This window comes from Eschscholzia californica, unplaced genomic scaffold (assembly GCF_041429995.1).
Source record: "Eschscholzia californica isolate CP2 unplaced genomic scaffold, dmEscCali1.0.p SCAF_1, whole genome shotgun sequence".
NCBI lineage: Eukaryota > Viridiplantae > Streptophyta > Magnoliopsida > Ranunculales > Papaveraceae > Eschscholzia > Eschscholzia californica.
In genome coordinates this window covers 38,242,835-38,264,938 of record NW_028238198.1, presented here as the reverse complement: position 1 = coordinate 38,264,938, position 22,104 = coordinate 38,242,835, and the positions used below count along the sequence as shown (strand labels likewise).

Here is a 22,104-nt window from a genome sequence, read left to right as displayed (position 1 = left end):
CCCCATTTTTAGTTACCGTTATAACTCCGTTAACTAGTCATCACCTCTCTCCGCCACCTCACTTTTTCTCCACCTCATCGTCTTCACCGGCGAAGGTCGCCGATCGACCAATTTTTCGATTGGGGACCTTCAAACGTAAAAAAAAAAATTCCACTTTCTCTAAAAAATTTTTGTTTTCTCTCTCTCTAGATCTGGTGAACCAGATCTAGAGAGTGGAGAGTTAAATTTTTCTTTTTTAAAGTTTGAAGGTCGCCGGTCGCCGATGAAGACGATGAGGTGGCGAAAAGGTGAGGTCCAGAGAGAAGTGATGGCTAGTTAACAAAGTTATAACGGTGACTGAAAAAGTGAATCATCTGAATATTCTTTAGGGTTAATTCTATTTTGGCCCCCTAAAGATGACCAACTGACCAAAATAGTCCCTTAAAGATGACCAGCTTCCAAAATAGCCCCCTAAATCATTTTTCCGTCCATTTCTCCGTGAAATATTAATATCTCTTTTTTGCGTTACCAATTTTACCCTTCTTACATTAATTATCTACTATTTATGGTCTCAAAAAATTAACTAACAAGTCTTGTCAATTCATTGCTAACTTTCTTCTTTCTCTAAACAATTAATTCTTTTTATGTTTAAATAATGTTTCTTCTCTATTCATATCTTCAAAATTACCCACATCTTCATCTTCAATATTTACACCATCTTTGTCATCACAATCTTCAATATTTTCTTTTAGATTTTTCTTCTAATCACTTTTTCTAAGTTTATTTTTTCTCATAAATCACCACTCTAGCAAGTTGAAGATTGATTATATTTAGGTGAAGAAAAGGTAAAAATTTGTTGCTTCAAAAGGCCTAATCTAAAGAGAGAAAGTATGAAGAAGGAAAAAAATCAACTAATCTAGGAAAAAAACCAACTAATCTATAATCCACAAATTTTTTTAGGGTTATTACAATTAGAATGTTGAAGATAAAATAAATGTTGAAGAAGATGATGTTGAGGATTAAAAAGATATGTTTACGATGTTGGTGATGAAGATAAAAAAAAAGAGATGTTTAAGATGATGATGGGTTCATCTCTAGAGATGATGATGAAGATAAAAAAAAAATGTTGAAGATGATGAAGATAAAAAGAAATGTTGAAGATGATAATAATGAACATGTTGAAGGTGATGATAATAAAAATGTTGAAAATGATGATGAAGATAAAAATAAATGCCTAAGGTGATGAAGGTGGAATTGAGAAGATGTTGAAGATAATGGAGGAAATGAAAAGAAACAAATTGTTGAAAGAAAATGGTAAAATAATGAATGACATGATTTGTGAATTATGATTAATGATTTTGGGACCATAAATATTGGGAGTAATGACAGGAGGGTAAAACTGGTAATGAAAAAGAAAAAACATTAATGTCTAACGGTAAATAGACAGAAAAGTGATTTAGGGGGCTATTTTGGAAGTTGGACATCTTTAGGGGGCCATTTTGGTGAGTTGGTCATCTTTAGGAGGTCAAAATGGAATTAACCCTATTCTTTAATAAAGTAGAGGGTTAGGCAGGAAGCTGGTCACAAAATTAGGGGCTATTTGAGAAATAACCCCCCTATATACGGATGAAATAATTTTTATTTGGGGAAAACTTTAGCACATAATTACCAATTACCAATTAATGTGGTAAACTAGTTACTTAATTAGTACTGGAGGTAGACTTAAAAGGCCATTGAAAGAGATCTTAACTACCACCAAGGGGTCTTAAAAGGCATCTAAGCTGGCTACCACATCTGAAAGCAAAATATGAACCATTTTTATTGTTATGTGTGTCAATCATAGGACTTGTGGTTGGTCAAGGCTGTGTATTTTGAATACAAAAATTTAAGTGTAAGAGGAGATTAAGAAGATAATCACTCTGAAAAATGAGAATTTCTCTCGACTAAAAAAAAAACTCAAACAAATAAAAACAACTAAAAATGGATGCATAGGATTATTTGCAAATCATCTATACATAGACCACGCTTGTTAGTATAGATAGACCTCTCAATACTAAAATCACCCTCCATATTTACACATCTATCCGATCGATTCAAAAGGGTATTTGTCTTCAGAAAATTTCACAAGCTATTTAGCATTCAACTGTTATCTCTGCTGCTACCTGCTAAAAACCTGAATTCAATCTATTTTGATCTCTGAACTACTTTTCCTAGTCGGATGATGAATTCGACGTTCACACCCATATGACAATGATCACACGTACTAAAACAGTCTTCATTGACTCGTTGCAGGACCCAGTTTTGCTTAGGTTTGTAACAAGACAAGACAAAATTGAACGAACAATATCAAGCCTTTTCTTTATCAGGTGCCACATCCATCTTGAGGTCATATCGATACATTAAACTGAAGATGAAAAATATACACTTCTCCTGCAAGATTATATAAAGTTTTTAGTTTCAACTGTAAATAAAATCATTCTTCTAACAATTACCAAAGTATTCATCTGAACACGAACCCTATATGACGTGATAATAACTAACAAAAAACCTTCAAAACAGAATCAGAAACCCATCCCATCGAACGACTCAATCAAACCAATGATACTTCGTCTATTAAACATTATTATCTGAACGTTATTTCGCACCCTGATAACAATCAGAATTCAGTTTTACTATGATGGCCATATCATTGTCTCAGTCGTTCTCAGACCAAGATTTTGGATGATTAATGAGTCATAAACATGGATAAGAAAACAGAGGTGCAAAGTGTGCAAATAGCATACTATATTAAACCTATCAATTGTATAACCTCATGGAAAGAAATTTGAAGGAAGCAGGAACACAACTTAGTACTCAGTACACAGTACACAGTAACATACCTGATTTCCTCATCCTCTCCGTTATCCTCAAAAACCCTGGCATAAGCATAGCCTGCAATTTTCAACCCATACAACAAAGAGATATCCAAGCTATCAAGCGAAATTTGTTTCCGCCAGAAGGATTGAGAAGAATTCAGTCATTGAGAACAATTTGAACAATTTTATACAAACGGCTCACATCTAAATGGTAGGAATACTTTGTAACCCCACTGAAGATCGAAATGGTTTTGTTGTTGATTCAACTCCAAAAGGAACTCGTGTGCCTTACAATCAACAGCCTCTCCCTCTTAAAGACCAAGACTTGGAATGTGGATATCGATATGAAAATATATTACAAGTGGGATATAACTACAACTCTGAAACAATATCTGAAGGATCACCAAAAAATAGGATAGGCTTGATACAAGAGCTCAAACTACAAATGAAAATGTTAGTCAATGGAAACATGTTGTTTACCTAACTAACATCGAACGTGCTGAAGTTGTTTTAACCGCTGAACGACCTGCTTCATGGTTGGCCTTACACTAAGGGAATCAACAGTACACATAACAGCCAAGTGCAGAATCTCAACAAGATTGTCATGAGGACCAGAATCCCACAAGCCAGGAGTGAAGAACTCCTTGGCCCGACCCTGCCGTAGAAGCATACATGCCCATCCAACGATATTGAAACCATTCCCATAAGGTGAAAACGATGGATCCAACGCCTTTTTATCTGAGATCAGCTCAAGAAGTACCACACCATAACTATAGACATCAGCTTTGTCAGAAACCCGACAAGTCATTGCATACTCTGGAGCTACATAACCGAAGGTCCCTGCAACACCAGTTGTGGCATGGGTTTCAGAAGTACCTAAAAGTCTAGCCAGTCCAAAGTCAGAAAGGTATGCATTGAAGTTGTTGTCTAGTAAGATATTGCTTGGCTTGACATCGCGATGAAGGACACGCGGTACACATTCATCATGCAAATAGGCAAGAGCACGGGCAATATCCAACGCGATTTTGTGGAGTACTTCCCACTCCACGACTCTTTCAGACCTTCCCTTGATAAAGTTCTCCAAATTACCCCCCTCCAAGTAATTATAAATTAGAAACATCTCGGTCTCACTAGCATGGTAACCTATTAAAGTTACAAGATTTTGATGACGCATCCTTCCGAGGATTTTGATCTCTGCGTGGAACTGTTGAACCCCTTGGAAACGACCAACAGAGAGCTTCTTTATTGCCACAAGATATCCTGGAGCAATTTCAGCCTTGTATGTGGCCCCAAAACCTCCATTTCCAATACAGTTACTTGCGTTAAAACTCCCCGTGCCGTGCACAACTTTCTCATACGTCAGGGGAACAACTGTTTCGGTGAAAACAATAACCTCCCTTCTTTTTTCTGACCCACCAACCCTAGACTTTGGGACACACTTTCTGGTGTACAGAAAGAGAATAATGAGAGCGAGTAGCACGGAGACGATGGCAGATGCTGAGGCTACAGATGCTATCTCAATGGAATTGAACCCCTTCCTCTTGTCCGTGCTTTCTGGGGGAGAAACTGAATCATTTTGTAACTCCCCATTCCTTCTCTGAAGATCTAAAGATGACGATAGAGGACAAGACTGAAGAAAAGGGTTACCACGGACACTGCTGCAATTCATCAAAACATCCTTCTTTGGCAATGGCCCAGATAAGTTATTGAAGGAAACATCAAACCTAGAGAGCGTTGTAATGTTAACCAAACCAGAAGGGATTTGCCCTGAGAGTTTATTTCCATTGAGTAAAAGAACCGAGAGATTTTTCAAATTTGCCAAATCTTCAGGAATGGTACCAATAAGAGAATTTGAAGAAAGCTCCAAAACTTCAAGGGAGCTCAACTGCCCCAAGCTTGATGGGATAGGACCAATCAAGTTATTATTAGCAATTGAAAGATACTTCAAGTCCTTTAACCCTCCGAGACTGACAGGAATTTGACCTTGTATTCTATTCGTGCTCAGATCAAGAGTGACAAGAGCCTCCAGGTCCCCAAAACTCCGAGGAACTGACCCAGAAATCCAGTTCTCCGAGACATCCAAAAGCTTGAGAGATCTGCACATTCCACCAATATCCACTGGAAGTGTTCCAGATATCTGGTTGTCGCTGACATTAGCTATCATTCCATTCAATCCATAACACTTTTCAAATAAAACTCCAGGAAATGATCCACTGAGCTTATTTCGTCCAGCAAGAAATGCATAAATAGTACGATCCCCGAGTCGTTCATGTGCAATAGGCAAAGACACAAGGGAACCGGTAAGGTTGTTCCCACCAAAATTATGAATTATTCCAACACTCTCACTGGCTCCAAATGATGGCAATGCGGCTTCAACCAGAGTTTTATATGTGAAAAAAGATGAATAAGCGGATTGTGGTGTGAATGGTTGGGAAGCATAAGCATCCAGTTGTGGCATGGGAAGGCAAACACCATGATCGAATATGGGGATGGAACCTGTTAAGAGGTTCTCACTTACATTGAACAAAGACATACAAGGAACTCTGAGACTAGTATCAAGCTTCCCAGTCAGCTTATTTGCGCTCAAGTCCAGAAAATACAGATTCTTGCAGGAACCAAGCACCCCAGGCACTTCTCCAGTGAAAAGATTCTGACCCAAGTTAACCATTTCTAAATTTTGACATGCACCCCAATCACTAGGAATTGGCCCTTCAAGAGTTGCTCGTGGAGCCCAAATTATCCTCAGCTTTGGCAAGGTTGTAATTTCTACAGGAATGGCGCCTTGGAAGTAATTGAAATCGTCGAAGGAAGCAGGACGCAATCCAAACGAAGTTTCCCTCAAATTCTCAATCAGTTCCAACGGATCATACATATTTGAAAGGATCAGAACAGACAACTCGGTACATCTTCCAAGATCAGCCGGGACAATGCCGCTGAGGCTGTTTCTCGACACATCCAACACTTGAAGATTTTTAAGCTTACCTAGCTCAGGGGGAACACTGTCTTCCAACATATTAGAGAACAGCAAGAGAGTTCTTAGTTCGATGCAATTCCCCAAACTACTTGGAATACCACCAACTAAGAAATTCCCTGACAAATCGAAAACTTCGAGACTTCCACAGTTGCTTCCAATCTCCTTTGGGATAGACCCACCCAGTTCATTAACAGCCAAATGAACCCCAGTCAAGTTGGGAAATTTGCCAAGATACCCAGGAATTGTCCCATTTATTAGGTTACCAGCTAAATTTAAAGTCTCTAACCCAACACAATTCACTAGTGAATCCGGAATCTCTCCAGAAATGTTGTTAAGACCAAGATTGAGGACTCTTAACCTCTTCAATCTTCCAATTTCATGAGGCAAAACACCAGAGAACGAATTTCCCTCAAGATCAAGCACTTCCAACTTCTCCAATCCCAAAATTTCAAAAGGAATTTCACCATAAAAATCATTAAATGGCAGAGACAAAATTCTAAGTTCCGATAGTCTTCCAATCAACTGAGATAACGTCCCTTTCAATTTTCCACCATTACCAAAACAATTCTTCCTAATTCCAAAACCATAAAAAGGAAATTGGGCATATTTATAACAAGATAGGGCTTTAGTATTATTACCTTGATCGCCGTTCCCACCACCAGCGCCAGTTAAATTGAGAGATAAAACCCTAAACTTCGAGTCACATGAAACACCATACCAAGAACAATAATCAGAATAACCACCACCACGATTCCAACCAGAGAGAGTCCCTGAAGGGTCCAAAACTGAGCTTTTGAACTGAAGTAGAGCATACTTATCAGAACTAACAAAATCATCTCTAGCAGAACCGAAAGAGAAAATTAAAAGTAGATCGATAAGTATAATAGCAACTAAAGTTTGATCTCGCCGTCGCCATCTCATCGTCGATAAATAACGCATCTCTTCTTCTTCACTAGTATGAAACCCTAAATCCTAAGCAACTAGAAATTGAAGTAGTAGAAGTTAAAGAAGAAGACGAGGAAGAACTAGGTTGGTTGGTTGGTTGTTCAGAGAAACCCTAATAAGTTGAATTTTGTGGAAGAAATGAAAAATAATTTTGGGTTTGGGGGAAAATGAAAACGCGTTATTTGTTTCGTGGTTTTTCTTCTTCTTCTTCAGAGTCTGTCTCTTGTCCTTTACCTGATCTTTTTTCTTCACTGATGGAGCCCACAAGAGATGAAGAAAGCGGGTCCCAGTTGTCGGTCAATAAATGCATCATCTCCGTCAATGGCAGCGTCTCTCAAGTCTGAACCAAGTCTCCCTTGTTTTTTCCACTCCAACATTTACTCTTCCACTTCATTTTGAGTCAAAAGTCCATCACTATTTAGTGTAGCGGTTGGACACACCCTCTTAAGCCCACGAAGTTGTGCGACCGAGTCTCAATAAAGATAGTTAGTTATCAAGATTTATGAGAATTTTGTTCAAATGCCCCGTTTTGGAGTGTAAAAAGCATTTTTGGCCCACTTCAAGAAGTTTTTGCAAAGGCCAGCACTTTGGGGAAAGCTAAATAGTTTCCGGGGTATGAAATTTTAAAGGGAATATGCAAAATTTTGAAAAGTTTCCGGGGAAACATATTTTATGGGGAATATGGTTCAAAATAAAAAAAAACCTCCACCTCACCTCTCTCTCTTCTCCGACTAGGTCGCCGACCGGAAAATTTTCCGGGTGGCGACCATGAAAAAAAAACAGACCGGAACTTCGGCGAAGGGAAACCCCTTCGCCGGATTTTCTAGAGAGAGAGAGAGAGTGAGTGAATTTTTTGTTTTTTTTTTCATGGTCGCCGCCCGGAAAATTTTCCGGCTGACGACCTAGTCGGAGAAGAGAGAGAGAGATGTGAGGTGGAGAGAGAGAAGATGAGGTGGAGAAAGAGTGAGGTGAGGTGGAGGGTTTTTTATTTTTATTTTTATTTCCCTCTAACAACTTACAAAATAAAATTGTCAAACAAAATTGACCAATTTTTGACCAAGTCTTCACACCCCGGAAACTATTTTGCTTTCCCCAAAGCGCTGGCCTTTTACAAAAATGTCCATTTTCTAGGTTTTCAGATTTTTCTTTCCCAACTTATTACCCTCCTATATATAACATATCAAGAATTTCTAGATATGTTGATATAACATATCCAGAAACAAACCGAGTTCTTCATCTCTCTTCTCTTGAATATCACTAGTAGCTCGAAATTCTTTAAAGTCCTCCGACTGAACGTCTAATTTGTTGCTCGAAATCAGTAAATCTTCTCGAACTAACTCGATTAATCTCCATTTTGATCTCCCACGAAATTTCTCTCTCTAGATCGAGCACTAGATCTTGGGATCTTTGATTAGGTAAGAAGATTCATAAGAGGATAACTAAAAGTGGGTTTGAATCAGATAAAATTATAGAGACTTCATTGATTTGTATGTATGGAGATAAAATATAGAGACTTCATTGATTTGTATGTATGGAGATAGAGGTAGTTTAGATTATGCATGTCAAATGTTTGATAAAATTCTTATGAGAGACTTAGTTTCCTGCAGTTCAATGATTTTAAGTTGTGTTAGAAATGAAAGACTTTTGTGTATGCCTATTGAGCCACTTCAACCATTTGGTTGTTAATTTGCATATGTAATTTCTTATGCTTGTGGTTGAGTAATCACAAGTAATATGGGTTGAACTCATCCATCTTTTTATCTTGTTTATGCGTTTTGTTTATTTCTCGGTAATGGTAAACTTTTTTGGATCCTCGTTTTTGTTAATGTTGTCAATTCATTTTGTAGTTTGCAGGACACAATCACTTGAAGTTGGAGCTATCCTTGTAACCCATGGAATATCACAGAAGTAACAGCTTCAAGCATTGACAACTGCCATGGATTTGACTATGCTTGTGTGAGAAACAAAGGGAAAGAGTGTGTGTGTGTTTGATATTTTTGAGTTTATTTTTCTTTTGAGTTTCTAAATGAATTATCATCCAAATTCCACTAATGAAGAATTTGAATATAATTGGATTTGATAATATATTGCCACACTTTTTTCAAATGAAAAACTTGTGATGCTTGTGTAAATTAAGGTTAATTCATGAGCAATGAAATCAAGAATAGGTCATATTTTAGCAAGACATTAAACAAATAACAAGCATTAGAATGGTTTGTATCGGTGGCTCCATGTTGAGCTCTTTCAGTCCAAATTGGTGGCTTCATGTCGATCCTCTTCAAATGAGTTCGACATGAAGCCACCGATATCCACTCCAGCAGCTTACCTAGGCTACTAGAATTCAAATCGGTTTCTCGATGTCGAGATTCCTAGAAGGAAATCAACACGAAGCCACCGATTTGAAACAACTACCTAAATCATGGTTTCAATAAAATCGGTAGCTCCATGTCGAACTCACCCAAAGGCAATCGGTGGTTTCGTGTCGAACTCAACTCTAGTAGCTTTGCTAAGTTTTTGGAGTTCAAATCGGTGGCTTCATGTCGATCGCCTTTTTGAGAAATCGATACGATTCCACCGAATTCATCTCCAGTGCTTGCCTAGGTATCTCAAATTGAGAACGGTGGCTTTATATCGATTCCCTTCTTGATAATTTGACATGAAGTCACCGAATTAATCTCCAGAAGTCACCGAATTCATCTCCAGTACTTGAGTTCGATGGCTTCGTGTGATTTCCTTTATTTGAAATGGGCATGATGCCATTGATTAGGTTCCTCGATCGAATTATTCATGAATTACCCTTAATTTACATGAGCACCACAAAAGTATTTGAAAATCAACTTTCAATTCCACGTTCTACCTCTGCCAAGAAATGTTTATTTCTTTAAATTACAACCTCAAAGCTTATTTACAAAACATCAAAAGTACCTTACAACCTAATTAAATAGCAAAAACAAGTTACATTAGAAGGTAACAACATTTGGTTTCTCCAACAACATCGAAGTGTAAAATATCGACATCTACCAAAACAAAAATATTGTTGGAAGTAGAGAGCTGAATTCGATATTACATTACAAACCGGTGGATCACATTCACGAAAAAGAAACGAAAGATATTTACAAATATGAAGCTCTTATTAGGCATACATTCATAAACTAAAAATCCTTGTTTTATAAGCAATACTATAGCAACTATAAGCTAAAAAAATGTGTCAATCATATGGCATTACCAATAGTACATGAAAGATGGTAGGTTCACCTCGATTGATAAATATTCAAAGTATCATTGCATCAAGTCTGTTTTTCGGGAACTTCTATTACATAAACTTTAACTTCTTTACTAGTATTTCATATCCGAAAAACATAAAAGACATGGTTATATTCTCAAGCTATACTCTGACTTGTTTTCTCTGTGCAGCTTGCTTGGCACATAATACCAAAAGGAACCCTCGAACTGGTGAGCTCAGTAACCTTGAAGACGGTTGAATTATACATCAAGTCTAAATAGCCAAGAAAGCCAGAAAAGATATGGGTGTTTTTCGCTACTTCTTTTGAATGTTTTACTAGATATAATATGATATGAATTCTTTATAAGAAAAACTTTGATAATATCTCATAATGGAGCAAGTGGAGTATTTCCTCCCTGTACTGGTCGTGCTTACCAACAAACAGTAGATGATGGGCCGGACATCATAGATTGTTCTGTTCAAATGTCAAAAGATGGAATTCCTTTCTGCGCAGATTCGGCAGATCTATCAGGAAGCACAACTGCAATGACTACTTTCATGACTAAAGCTACTGCTGTTCCTGAAATCCAACCAACGAAAGGCATATTTTCTTTCGATCTTACTTGGAGCGAGATCCAAACTTTGAAACGTGAATCTTTTGAAAGCTAATAGTCCAGGAGTTCAAAATGCTTGTTCTTGTTACACACATTATAAAGTTCAGAGCCTTACTTATATTTTTTGAGTTTTCTTGTTTCAACACAACCAACAAGTACTCAAACAGGGGATGAAGGCATGCCGAGAAATCCAGTAAACAAAAACGTGGTAAACTCATTGTACTTTCTGAATTCCCAGACTTCGCCTTATACCTGAATTCTTTAGACAAACAAAAGTGTTAAATTCACGATTATATGATAATCGGAGATATTGACATAAAGTAAAGACACGGTAATTAACGTGGTTCGGTCGAATACTCAAGACCTACATCCACGGAGAAATAATTCTTTATTAATAATCACCACATACAATTGTATGTGGGTTTGATCGGTTACATTGGTCGGACATAACTCGATGAGTTTTATTCCTAGAACCCTCTCCTATTTATAGATGACTTAGGGTTTAGGGTTTCCTAGTTTCTGATTACTAAACTAGGAAATAATACAAAATCTATCTAATATTACCATTAGATAGTTACAAGAGATATTCTGAATATAAGAAACTAAATCTTCACATATCTTCAATATATCTTCAAATATCTTCAATATTCTGAATTCTTCTTGATCGTCGGATCTCGCCTTCTCGATCCGTCACGTACATACACGTATATTATTTCTGCAACTTATCTTGACCGCCGGATCTCCTATTTTCGATCCTCCTTATGTAACGTATCCTATTAAAAAGCATTACGAAGTAGTTTTTGTCCCTGAAATACACTCCGACCTCTTTGATCACTTACATGGGAAAATCTTTGTTGCGGCGAAAGCTTTAGTTCCGGCGAAAACTTTCGTTGCAGCGAAAACCTTCGTTGAGCTGATTTCATATCTTCAACCCCTGTATAACCAGCAAATAACCTGGAATCATCAAATTCCAAATGAAAATATCTCTATCAGGCATATCGTCGAACAACTTACGAGCAACAACAACCTCCCCATTTCTCACATACAAATCAATTGTTGAGTTCTACAAAACCAAGTCTAAATAAGGATTTTCATCAAACAAATGAGCATCCCCAATTTTACGAAAAGAACACATATGAATCAACCAATTCCGAACAAACACATCAAATTCAAATCCAAATTTCACAATTTGCGCATGGATTCTCTCTACTTCTTCCATCGATCCCAATTTTGAACAGATCTTACACAACAGAGGGAAAATGTAGTAATTAGGTAAGACCCATTTCAAAACATGCCCGAATTGTGATGTAATAATGTGTTACAAGGAAATGAACTTGAAGTCACCGAAACCCTTGTCCTCGTCATGCTTCCGTATCCGCCATTGATGATCTAAAAAGAGAAACTTTTTTTGCTTTATTACTACTAGCTTCTCAGTGTTGCTCTTGACATCAGTGATTTCTACTTGGTAGCTTGAAAGAGAGAGAGAGATCGAGGGAGAAGGATATCGGGAGAGAGAGAAGAAGATGGAAGAGCAAGGCTGGGCTTTGGGTGAAAAATTGAAAACCTAGATTTTGTCGGACCAAATAGAGTGATTTCGAGCCAGATAAATGGACATTTGGTTGAGGGATTTCCAACTACTAGAGGGATTCGAAAGAGAGAGAGACGATGAAGAACTAGGTTTCTCAGATTTGGGGCAAACTAAACATATCTAGAAGTTGTGCGACCGAGTCTCAATAAAGTAAAAATATAAATGGATGCATTTTCAGGCAGACCCCAATGATGACCCTAAGGCCATATTTGGCGCGCGGGAATGAAATCTGATTCTCGGGAATGGCATTCCCATAATTCGATTCCTGGGAATTAGATCATTCACTTTGATGTTTGGTTTGATCAGGAATAGGAATTCGATTCCCGGTAGATTCCTAACTTGGTGTTTGGTTCATGTAGGAATCGGAATATAATTTTTTATAAAAAATCCTTAAACTACATAAATAAAACGTCAAATTTGTTGTATATTTTGATCGGTATTATTTATTCAAATTTGTAGATATGAAATAGTAACGTGATACACCAATTTAAGTAGTATTTAAAAATTTATTTAAAATAAATAAAGGTCTCGGCTAAAAACTTTTTTAAACATTATGAAATCAATTGGAATGCAAAAAAACAATAGAAAGGTAATTTGAGCTTATGCGAAGACATAAAAATTGTATATTACAGACATTCATCTTCACTTACTAATTGAAGTTACTTTTGATTCTGTCAAAAGTTAAGTACTTATTTTGTACGTAGGATTAGAGTAATTTTTTAAAACGAAAAATGGTCCCACTATCTCTCTTTCGTTCTCTCTCTCTCTTGTCATTATCTTCAAATCCTTATTCATCTATCTCTTCTCCCATCATCAACTTTTCTCTCCCTATATTTATCTTCAGTCATCTCTCTTTCACACTGGAGTGATGATGTAAGTTTTAATAAACTTGACAAAAGTTACAAATCAAACGCAGCAAAAAGTGATTAGTTCAAGGGCCTTCATTAATAGTGGACCTTAATTCAAGAAAAAAAAATGGTACGAGATAAAGAAATGGGAGAGAAGAAGAAGATGACGAAAGACTTAAAGATAGTTAAGAAAATAAGAACAGAAGAGAGAGAATAGAGTTAGTTCAATTACCGGTAAAAAAAGAAGTCATTTGGCCTTGGATGGAATAGATCTAAGTAGTTACCAAAGAATCCTTCAATTGGAGAGGCAAAGTTCAACTATGGTATCTTCAATCAGTATAAGTAATTTTTTTTATTGCTAATTTTTTTTCTTTATCTACTATCTTTAGAATGTGCCCCATACAGAGTAATTCCTGGCTTCGCCGCTGACCATAACAACTCTCTTTCTCGCTTGAACGTAACTCTGTCTAATTTTTTTTCATTCCGCTCTCTCTCGTTCTTTGTTCATTCTAATCAATTTCATATCGGTTAAAAAGAAGAAAAAATTATCCGACAACTTTAGTATGAGAAAATGAAGTTAATTTTTATAGATTCTAATTTTTATATCTATCGACGTAAAGGGATTTTGATGGAGTTCATAGAGGGGGAGAAAGAGCTTTGCTCATCCCAATTTTGATAGATTTTCATACCGAGAGCTATTCGCTTACCACCAAACTCGATAAAGGGTAGCGAAGAGCTTTGTTCATGCCACATTAAAACCCTAGGGTTTACCTTTCCGCCATTTTTAGAGGATTTAGTAGCTAAGCCTAGGATCATATGAAGATGATTTTAAGAAGAAAAATAGGGACTTTTAAGGTTTGTATTATTTTTTAACTATTATGATTTTGCTAGTTCTCTAAAGAACAAGAACATCCATGAACTAACAAAGAAAAATTATCTTACTATGTCAATTTTCTCTTTGAATTTGTTGAATTCTTTGTGGTTCAGGTAATCGACCAGACATTTTATTGATATGGTTCTTCTTCATGATATATTTCACTTACACCCTCTAAGAATTAGAGTTTTTTTTCTTTAAGTCCTCCCCACAAAAACCATATGCAGTTTGTTCTAATAAAACCAAAAGATATTGTAGAAAAATCTTTCCAAGAGAAAGGTAATTTTCATTCAAACATATTATTGTTGAAGAATCAAAGGATACTTTGTTAAACAAAAGCATCAATGTGGAAAAGACGAGCACGATTTTTAGGGTCTTTGAAAACGAACCAATTCATGAAAGGTCTACTATAATTTTGTGGGTGAAAACCACAGAAAAAATAGTACATTTCCTTATGTTTTCCGTGAAATTTAGGTCAATGTCTCTTTCACCACGAATTTTGCTTAAAATCTTATTTGATTCTTCCAAACTACAAAAACTGAAATACAAAATACTAAAAAAGTTGGGTTTTACCTCATCAATATCATTAATTCTTAGTATAAAAAAGTCGGGTTTTACCTCATCAATGTCATTAATTGGGCGATTGAGGGGACTCTATCTTCCTCCATCTAGGGTTTGAGAAATAAAATAGTGAAGTGACATAGTTTTTAGTTTACTTGTAGTAGTAAGAAGAAGAATGACACTTCCATTTTCTTTTCTTTTTTTATCTATATTTAAGCCCTTATAGTTTTGTCCCGTAATAGCACGCACCAACCCAAAAATTGTTGTCCACATAAGATACTATATTGTCCTTGTAATGGCCTACCATGTTTTAGACCTGGAACTTATAAAAAGTTCGAAAGTTTCCAGAACTTCAAAGCTGTTCTAGTAAAAAAATCTTAACCAATAACAGGCCGGTAAAAAGGAAATCATAATAAATTCTTAATCATAAATATTTCAATCCATTTATGAGAGACACTCACACTCACTACTATAGAATCATTCAGATCATAGAACGACACAATGGACTACTCAAACATATACATGAATTGGTAAGAAAAAAAAATCAAAGATGAGAGAAATCTAATACTAAAACTGTTCCTCATCCATAAAGTAAATTTACAGTATATTTGCCATTTATACATATGGTTATGAAGTGAACGCGAAACACTTTTCAGATGCAAGTTCTATCATTTTGAAATCAATCGCCCAATTGAATGAACAAAGAAGTCATATTTGTCCCAAAACAAGATTGAAGGATATCACATTGGCGAGAATGACGAACATGTGAACAACCCGACTATCTGAGGCTTTGCACTGTAACAAGAGATGAGATATTATAATCAGGGGCCGAACTAGTAGTAGGCTACTGTGGATAAATACTAGTTATAGCCCGGGTCAGACCATTAATTAAACCAACGGCCTATACGGAACTTCTAGTTTCCGCCTGTCTCTACTTGTGCTTTTCCACGCAAGGTCGTGATACATTTCGAAGGAATAAAACCTGAATGAAGAAGTATAGAGTTTTATCAAAGTCGTTCATGTCGTGTTTCAAATACTAGAAAATATTAAATTGAGTTAAATATACTCACCGTCTTTAGCAGCAGATATTGCAACATGAGTAGCAAGAAAGGCATCTACGACCACCCTTTTTTGGGGTTGCTCCATCATCATGGTTCTGCTGCTGATCTGTTAGTGGTTTATGCTTTGAGTGTGTATCAGGATCCGGCTTGACAGAGCTACTCTTTTTTCCCTTCCCTGTAAATCTGCAAATAAACCCGTTTACTTTCCATTAAGATTTTGTTTTAGATGATATATGATAAAACGAAATATATTGAAATATATTCTCGAAACATATAAACATAATCAGGTAGAAGTCAATGTAGTTTTTTTTCGAGAGAAGCATACATGCAAGATAGACAAGAAGGGCAGGATAGACACGAAGTGCAAGATGCACAAGAACTGCAAGATGAACACGGAGCACAAGAAGTGCAAGATGAACACGGAGCACAAGAAGTGCAAGATGAACACGAAAAACACCCACTGCACGAAGTGCACGAACCACATGAAGTGCAGGAAGAACACGACGGACGAGATGAGCACGAACCACATGAAATGCAAGAAGTCCACGACCCACAAGAACCGCATGAAGAGCATGAACCGCATGAAGAGCACGACCAACATGAAGAGCACGAACTGCACGAAGAGCATGATCCACATGAAGAGCACGAACCACATGAAGAGCATGATCCACATGAAGAGCAAGAACCACATGAAGCGTATGAACTACACGAAGGGCACGAACCACACGAAGAGCACGAACCACATGAAGAGCACGAACCGCACGACGAACACGAACCACACCAATCACAAGAACACATGCTGCTGCAGTTTGAACAGTAGCAGAATGCCCAACTACACCAGAGGCAGGACGGCCAAGAACAATAGCAGAATGCCCGACTACCATTGAAGCAGTAGCATGGCCAAGCACACTTCTTGTTTCTTCTGCAACATAGAAAGGTCCTCATCCATTTCAAAATCCAAGGCTACATCACCTAATACATAGTGCATGCACATAAGATAATTCAAACATACCAATGAAAAGGAAAAGGACATCCAAAATTGTACGTATATATAAGTGTCTGTAACCTGGATAGGAGTAAGGTGTTGGTAACCAATATTTGTACTATGCATCGACAAGGTGAGAGGAAAAAAGCCAAAACAGAGATATAATCATACAGATGTAGTTTCTTTTTGTTAGAATTATAAGTGGTCAATAATACATGCATGTATAGCTATATGAATTATGGCATAACAAAGCAAAAGAAACAGCAAAGTATGACATTTATTCTCCTGTTTTGGTGATTTCATTTGTCGATTCATGCGTATATATGATTGTCTCATATCCATCTACTTATTCATTCAAATTGGTGCATAATATACACACTATTATTGGTTATAAAATAAGAACTTACGGTGAAAATCCAAAAGAACGGATGCTGGCTGCACTCTCGTCAGAATGTTGAGAAACGCGGTTGGAAAAACGGACCCCATTGGCAGGCGTCTTTGCTTTACTACATTCTGCTGGCACCGTTAAGACCTCATTCTTGGCTTCAGCTGCAACTTCAGTTACACCTAAACCCTCGTCCAAATCTGAACTCTTCTTGTCAGTGTCTACTATTGGAACCGACGGGCTTGTGCTATCTTGGTTATTCAACTCGGTTGTCTGATGAGGAACTGTCGATACTTCTGACTTGTTAGTAGCGAAAACAAACTCCTCAGATGCACCCAAGTCTAACTCTCCCGCTTTAGCCATCAAAAGTATTTGTTCTCTAGTGAAACTATTATTCTCCACATGGAGGCTAAACAACGACTCATTTGAAGCTTCACTCCAATCCTCTTCCGTTGCTGATTTGCTTCTTGAAAACACAGAAGACGGAATCCTATACGAGTCAGATTTATCTACCCGACTCATCTCTTGGATGGGAGGGGATTGCTTTATCGACCCAGTTTGTAATGATTCAGGGTGACTTGAAAAATTTGCCTGAGATATGGGTCCTGAAGATTCAATATTAGATCCTTCGGATTTGGCATAGGTGACAACCAGGGCAACCTTTTCTCCATCTTTTGAAGTTGACTGGCTAGCTTCATCAAGTTTAGGAGGAATACTAATATCTTTCTCCGACTTGCGTTCTTCATTACCTCGAACGAAATCTTTATCAAATGAAGAGGCTGCAACAGAGGAGCGGGAGGAACGACGCTTTCTCCTTGAAGTATGAATATCAGTTTTGCGGGCAGTAGCATCAGTTTGTGTCACAGAATGATTTTTACTAACAATTTTCACTTCCATGACCAAATTCCATTACTGAGCTTATGTGATCAAATTCAAGTATCAGGTCCCAAACAACAAGGTAATTCTGAAAAAGTAAATATGACACAAACACATAACTTTATGACTAAATGGCATAAAAAAAAAGTACATGGAACTATTTAGACGTACAAATCCTAGTAATCAACAAAAATTTTAAGGTTAACAAAGTAGATAACGCAGTTGTGATCATCAATTGGAAGAACCAACAACGTGCATCTTACCCAACTGAACGGTATTACTTGCATATAATTCTATTAAACAATTGAGGGTAATCAACGATGTCTTCATTGGGAGAGAGAAAAGAACAACATATATTAATGAGAAAAAAATTTGTCGAAAAGGATCCACTGTGTTTTTTAAGGCGTCAACTCCCTACATAAATTCTGCACAAATTTGCAGGGGAAGCCCAAGCCATTAAAAAGTATTAGCATGTCTTATTTACCAAAACCAACACAAAATCGAGTTTTCGGATTAATTTCCTATATAATAGTTTTCTTGTATACATTATAGACATTATAGCATTGTTACTTCTTCTCGAATTCATTGTCATAATTCAATCTCATTAGGTACATACAATGCTCATTTTCATTTGAAATGACGGATAAGTTGTTATGGCAAAGGAGCAGAATATAATCAAGAAACTTACTCAGATAATGAAGTATATTTCAACGGAGAACGTCGACAGCTACTGCAACCAACTGCAGCAACGTCGACGATGAGAAAACCTAGATTTTACCTCCCGGCCAATCTACAAGCGCGAGCGAGAAAAAGAAAACAATAAAGAACAACAAATAATAAAATCAATTGTATGAAAAAGATCAATACTTTTTCATACTAGATTAAAAAGTATATAGCAAGAATGAAGATAAATTTTCATAAAAAAAAAAAAGAATGAAGATAAATTTGTGAAAAAGGAAAAGAGAAAGAAACAATGAGAATTGAATAAAACTAACAAACCCTATGTTTTACCTAGGTAGAATTGCTATTTTCGTTGGGCAATTGAGGTTGGGGGTTTAGGAAAAACTAGTAAGATTTTTGTTTTAGTGGTTGTTTTTCTTTTCTAGGTTGATTTTGGTTGGAGTCAATGAGGAGAGAGATTCAAATGGGGTTAGGGTTTCCTTAGGCGGATCATTTGCGCTGGGATTGAAGCAGAACCGACACTTCCGGCGTCTCTCCCTCCAAAATAACTAACTCTAGTTGCCTTTGGCGCCATCTTTACCAACTAATTACTTTTCTTTCTTAAATGGGTGACACTTGGCACGCAGAAGTGGCAAAAGTGGATATCTAGATGAGAAGTCCTTAGTTCTTATTTTAATTTTTAATATATCCTTTCCTTAATCTAAATAAGTGTGTGAGAAACACAACACAATTAGAAACGTACAAGAGAAGAAATGAGAGAGAAAGAGGTTGCTGAGAGGAGGTCTGCAGCAGGGCTGAAGTTTCCAGCACGTACAGTCTTTGGTGTTCGAAATATCCGACGGTGAATTCTTCTCCGATTGAGCTGAAATTTTGCAGAAGTACTTGCTTATCTAGTGTCTGGAGAGTGGAATTGGTATTTGGTGGCCAGAATACTAGTAAATTTAGGATCGTTTAGGACTGCATGTTTTTGAATTGTTTACTCTTTCATGTGAGGTTTTCTTTGTATTTGAGATTGATTCTTTGGAGTCTGAGTCTCGAGAGTTTATCTAGTCTTTGGATTCTTCAGAGTCTGAGTTTCATTCGTTGATATAGTGGATTATGAGTGGACTATGGTCCCGTCATTTTTACTTCTCATATTTAGGAGGTTTTCCACGTTAAATTCGTTGTCTTATTTACTTTCTGTTTTTCGATTATTGTTGCCTTTCTCATATGTATTTTTCTCATTACTAACACAAGTGAATGAAAACTTCTATTCTGCTGTGTCGTGGCGCCATGTTTTCCCAACACTGTTGTTGATAGTTTTTGCACATATCATCCCAAACATGTTAAAAATGCTCTATTTAATGTTTTATTGCTTCCATCTTGTTTGGGTTTCTTGTTTTTCAGTAGAGTTCTCAAATTTAAAGGAAGTTCAAAGGTTGATCCAGATAGATGCGAGTTTGCTCATGAAGGGTTTCTAAGAGGGTATAAACATCTTCTGCAGAACATTGGAAGGAGAAAAACACCTTCTTTTGTTACTGGTGAACAACAACCATTAAGTGTTTATATATGTTGAAGTTGGGCGATTCAGAGGATTAAATGGAGAAGTCGACCGGTTGACAAGAGATGATCAAATTCAATAGTGGAATTGGTGAAGCTAAAGCACAACCATCTTCCCTTTGTGTTCTCTCTCTCTTCAGCTCCTCTTGTTTATTCTATCTCGATCGGGCGTTTCAGACTTTTAGTCGATAAGTTCTCTCTCTAGCCCTAAGATGGGACTGAAACAAGAATAAACAAGGACTGAACTTGAATAAACCATAAAATATGGTTTTCTCCACGGGACAACAAAGATGTGGGAATTGGTCTTGGCCGACCACGTCAGAATTTGGGTCAGACAACATTTCTCTATTTAAATCGTATTTTTAAGGTGGTCATTAAGAGACTCTCTTATAAATAAACTTCTCTGTTGTAAGTAAAGCTCTAAACGATACTTCATAGCCCTCTTTTTCTCTTTCTAAACAACCCTGAGCAAATCTTAGATCTATTGGGGATGAAACACGTCAAGTTTGTATTCGGAAGCATAAATTCTTTGTTTTTTTTTGTTCTTGTGGATAGTGTTCGCAAAGTAATTTTCCAATTTTTTGCAAACACTAATTGCCTATTTCACGAGTTTTCAAGTTCACTTGCAAACACTATTTGTTATTACTTAAAATTTGGCAATGAGCCTTCAATTCTCAGTCACGACCCTGATTCTACTATCTGATATAAAAAAACTAAGAGTTCTATCCCTTGAGAGATATACTTTTTGTTTCTTCTATTTTTTAGCCTTTCAACTTCAATAAAGACTTCCTTAAGTTTCGCAAAAAAATTTCAATCTCAAGCAAATCTTGAAGAACCAGATGATGACAAAACAAATTGATAATCAGGTGGAGTCCTTCTCTCTCTTCAAGATCTACAGGGAATTCTCTATCTCCCGTTAGGCCATTAGTCGAAGAAAGAGAAAACAGATTGAGAGAGAAAGAGAAAGGAAATATAATATATATATATATATATAGGATAAAGAATATCCTCCTATTCGTTTCCCTCTACCAGATTTGGTTTCGCGGAGCGAAAGAATTCCTCTCCAACTCTCTTTATCTTTATTTCCTTTCATTTTTCCTGCTCTCACTCGTTTCTGTTTTTCAACTTATCTACTTTTTTCAATATATGCTTGTATAAATTATTGGAAGTTAAAGATGATAGGCTGGAAAGTTGAACCTACATTAATAAATATCTAAGTAGCTTGAATCAAATTCATTTTTCCTGCTCTCACTCGTTTCTGTTTTTCAACTTATCTACTTTTTTCAATATATGCTTGTATAAATTATTGGAAGTTAAAGATGATAGGTTGGAAAGTTGAACCTACATTAATAAATATCTAAGTAGCTTGAATCAAAGAGGTCTGGAAAAATGAGACATTGCCAACGGTCTCGTTGAGGTTAAAATCTATTCTTATCTTTTATCTAACTTTAGAACAAGCACGATGGTTTGCGGTTAAACCCCATAGGCTTGAGGTCTGTTAGTGAAGCCCCAAAAAGTTTCAATGAAGAAAGGCAAAAAACATAAACAAATAGAGACTGTGAGAGAAAGGGTAGTGAGAAAAAGTAGAGAGACGACGTAAAGAGAAACTACCAAGACAGAGGAAAAAGATGAAGTTTGAGAGGGAAGAAGTGAAGATTGAAAAAAGAAAGAACATAGAGGGTTGGACTTGAATTGAAAAAATAGATTTAACGTTCTGTTAACTGAATAGGTAAAAATGGGCTAAGATATTAGCTGGTCATATGTGGAGGTCTGACCAAACAAGTTGGTTACATCTCGGGTCCTATATGGTAACTAGCCAAAGTAGAAGATTAGTAAGTAAGACAAAGGTCGTGGCTTTGGAGCATCCAAAGTATTCGCCGGGAACAAAAATTTTGGTCAATTAGATTTGACTTGGGAACAACTATATTTTCAGCCAAAAAATTGTCTCTTTAACCCCAGATCTTCATGTCTCACATCCGACTACCACCAACTCGAACCCGCACCAACTTCAACCACCAACACTCCCAACCATCGCCACCATTTCTCTCTCCTTTTCCTTCCATCCTCTATTTCTCTTTCCTTTTCCTCCCATTATCTATTTCTCTCCTCTCTCTTT

General features: G+C 36.8%; 2 protein-coding genes across 7 annotated transcripts; both read right to left on the bottom strand.

Moving 5' to 3' along the window:
* Positions 1-2,980: 2,980 nt before the first annotated feature.
* RPK2 (receptor-like protein kinase 2) lies at positions 2,981-7,169 on the bottom strand. The gene has a single exon (XM_086653135.1). It carries the CDS (start codon positions 6,745-6,747, stop codon positions 3,319-3,321), a length of 3,429 nt encoding a protein of 1,142 aa, XP_086509261.1. The 5' UTR covers positions 6,748-7,169; the 3' UTR covers positions 2,981-3,318.
* A 7,690-nt stretch (positions 7,170-14,859) lies between these two features.
* LOC147566630 (uncharacterized) lies at positions 14,860-19,021 on the bottom strand. 6 transcript variants are annotated; one of them, XM_086653131.1, is made up of 7 exons: positions 18,780-19,021; positions 18,457-18,558; positions 16,915-17,856; positions 15,848-16,444; positions 15,532-15,705; positions 15,344-15,443; positions 14,860-15,256 (listed from the first exon to the last, which is right to left on the bottom strand). In XM_086653131.1, exons 3-5 carry the CDS (start codon positions 16,991-16,993, stop codon positions 15,632-15,634), a joined length of 750 nt encoding a protein of 249 aa, XP_086509257.1. In that variant the 5' UTR covers positions 16,994-17,856; positions 18,457-18,558; positions 18,780-19,021; the 3' UTR covers positions 14,860-15,256; positions 15,344-15,443; positions 15,532-15,631. The 6 variants fall into 6 exon arrangements, with proteins under 6 accessions (XP_086509257.1, XP_086509258.1, XP_086509259.1 ...); XM_086653132.1 differs by having other exon boundaries at positions 14,860-15,443; positions 16,915-17,804; positions 18,780-18,913; XM_086653133.1 differs by lacking the exons at positions 18,457-18,558; positions 18,780-19,021 and adding an exon at positions 17,940-18,183 and having other exon boundaries at positions 16,915-17,895.
* Positions 19,022-22,104: the final 3,083 nt, after the last annotated feature.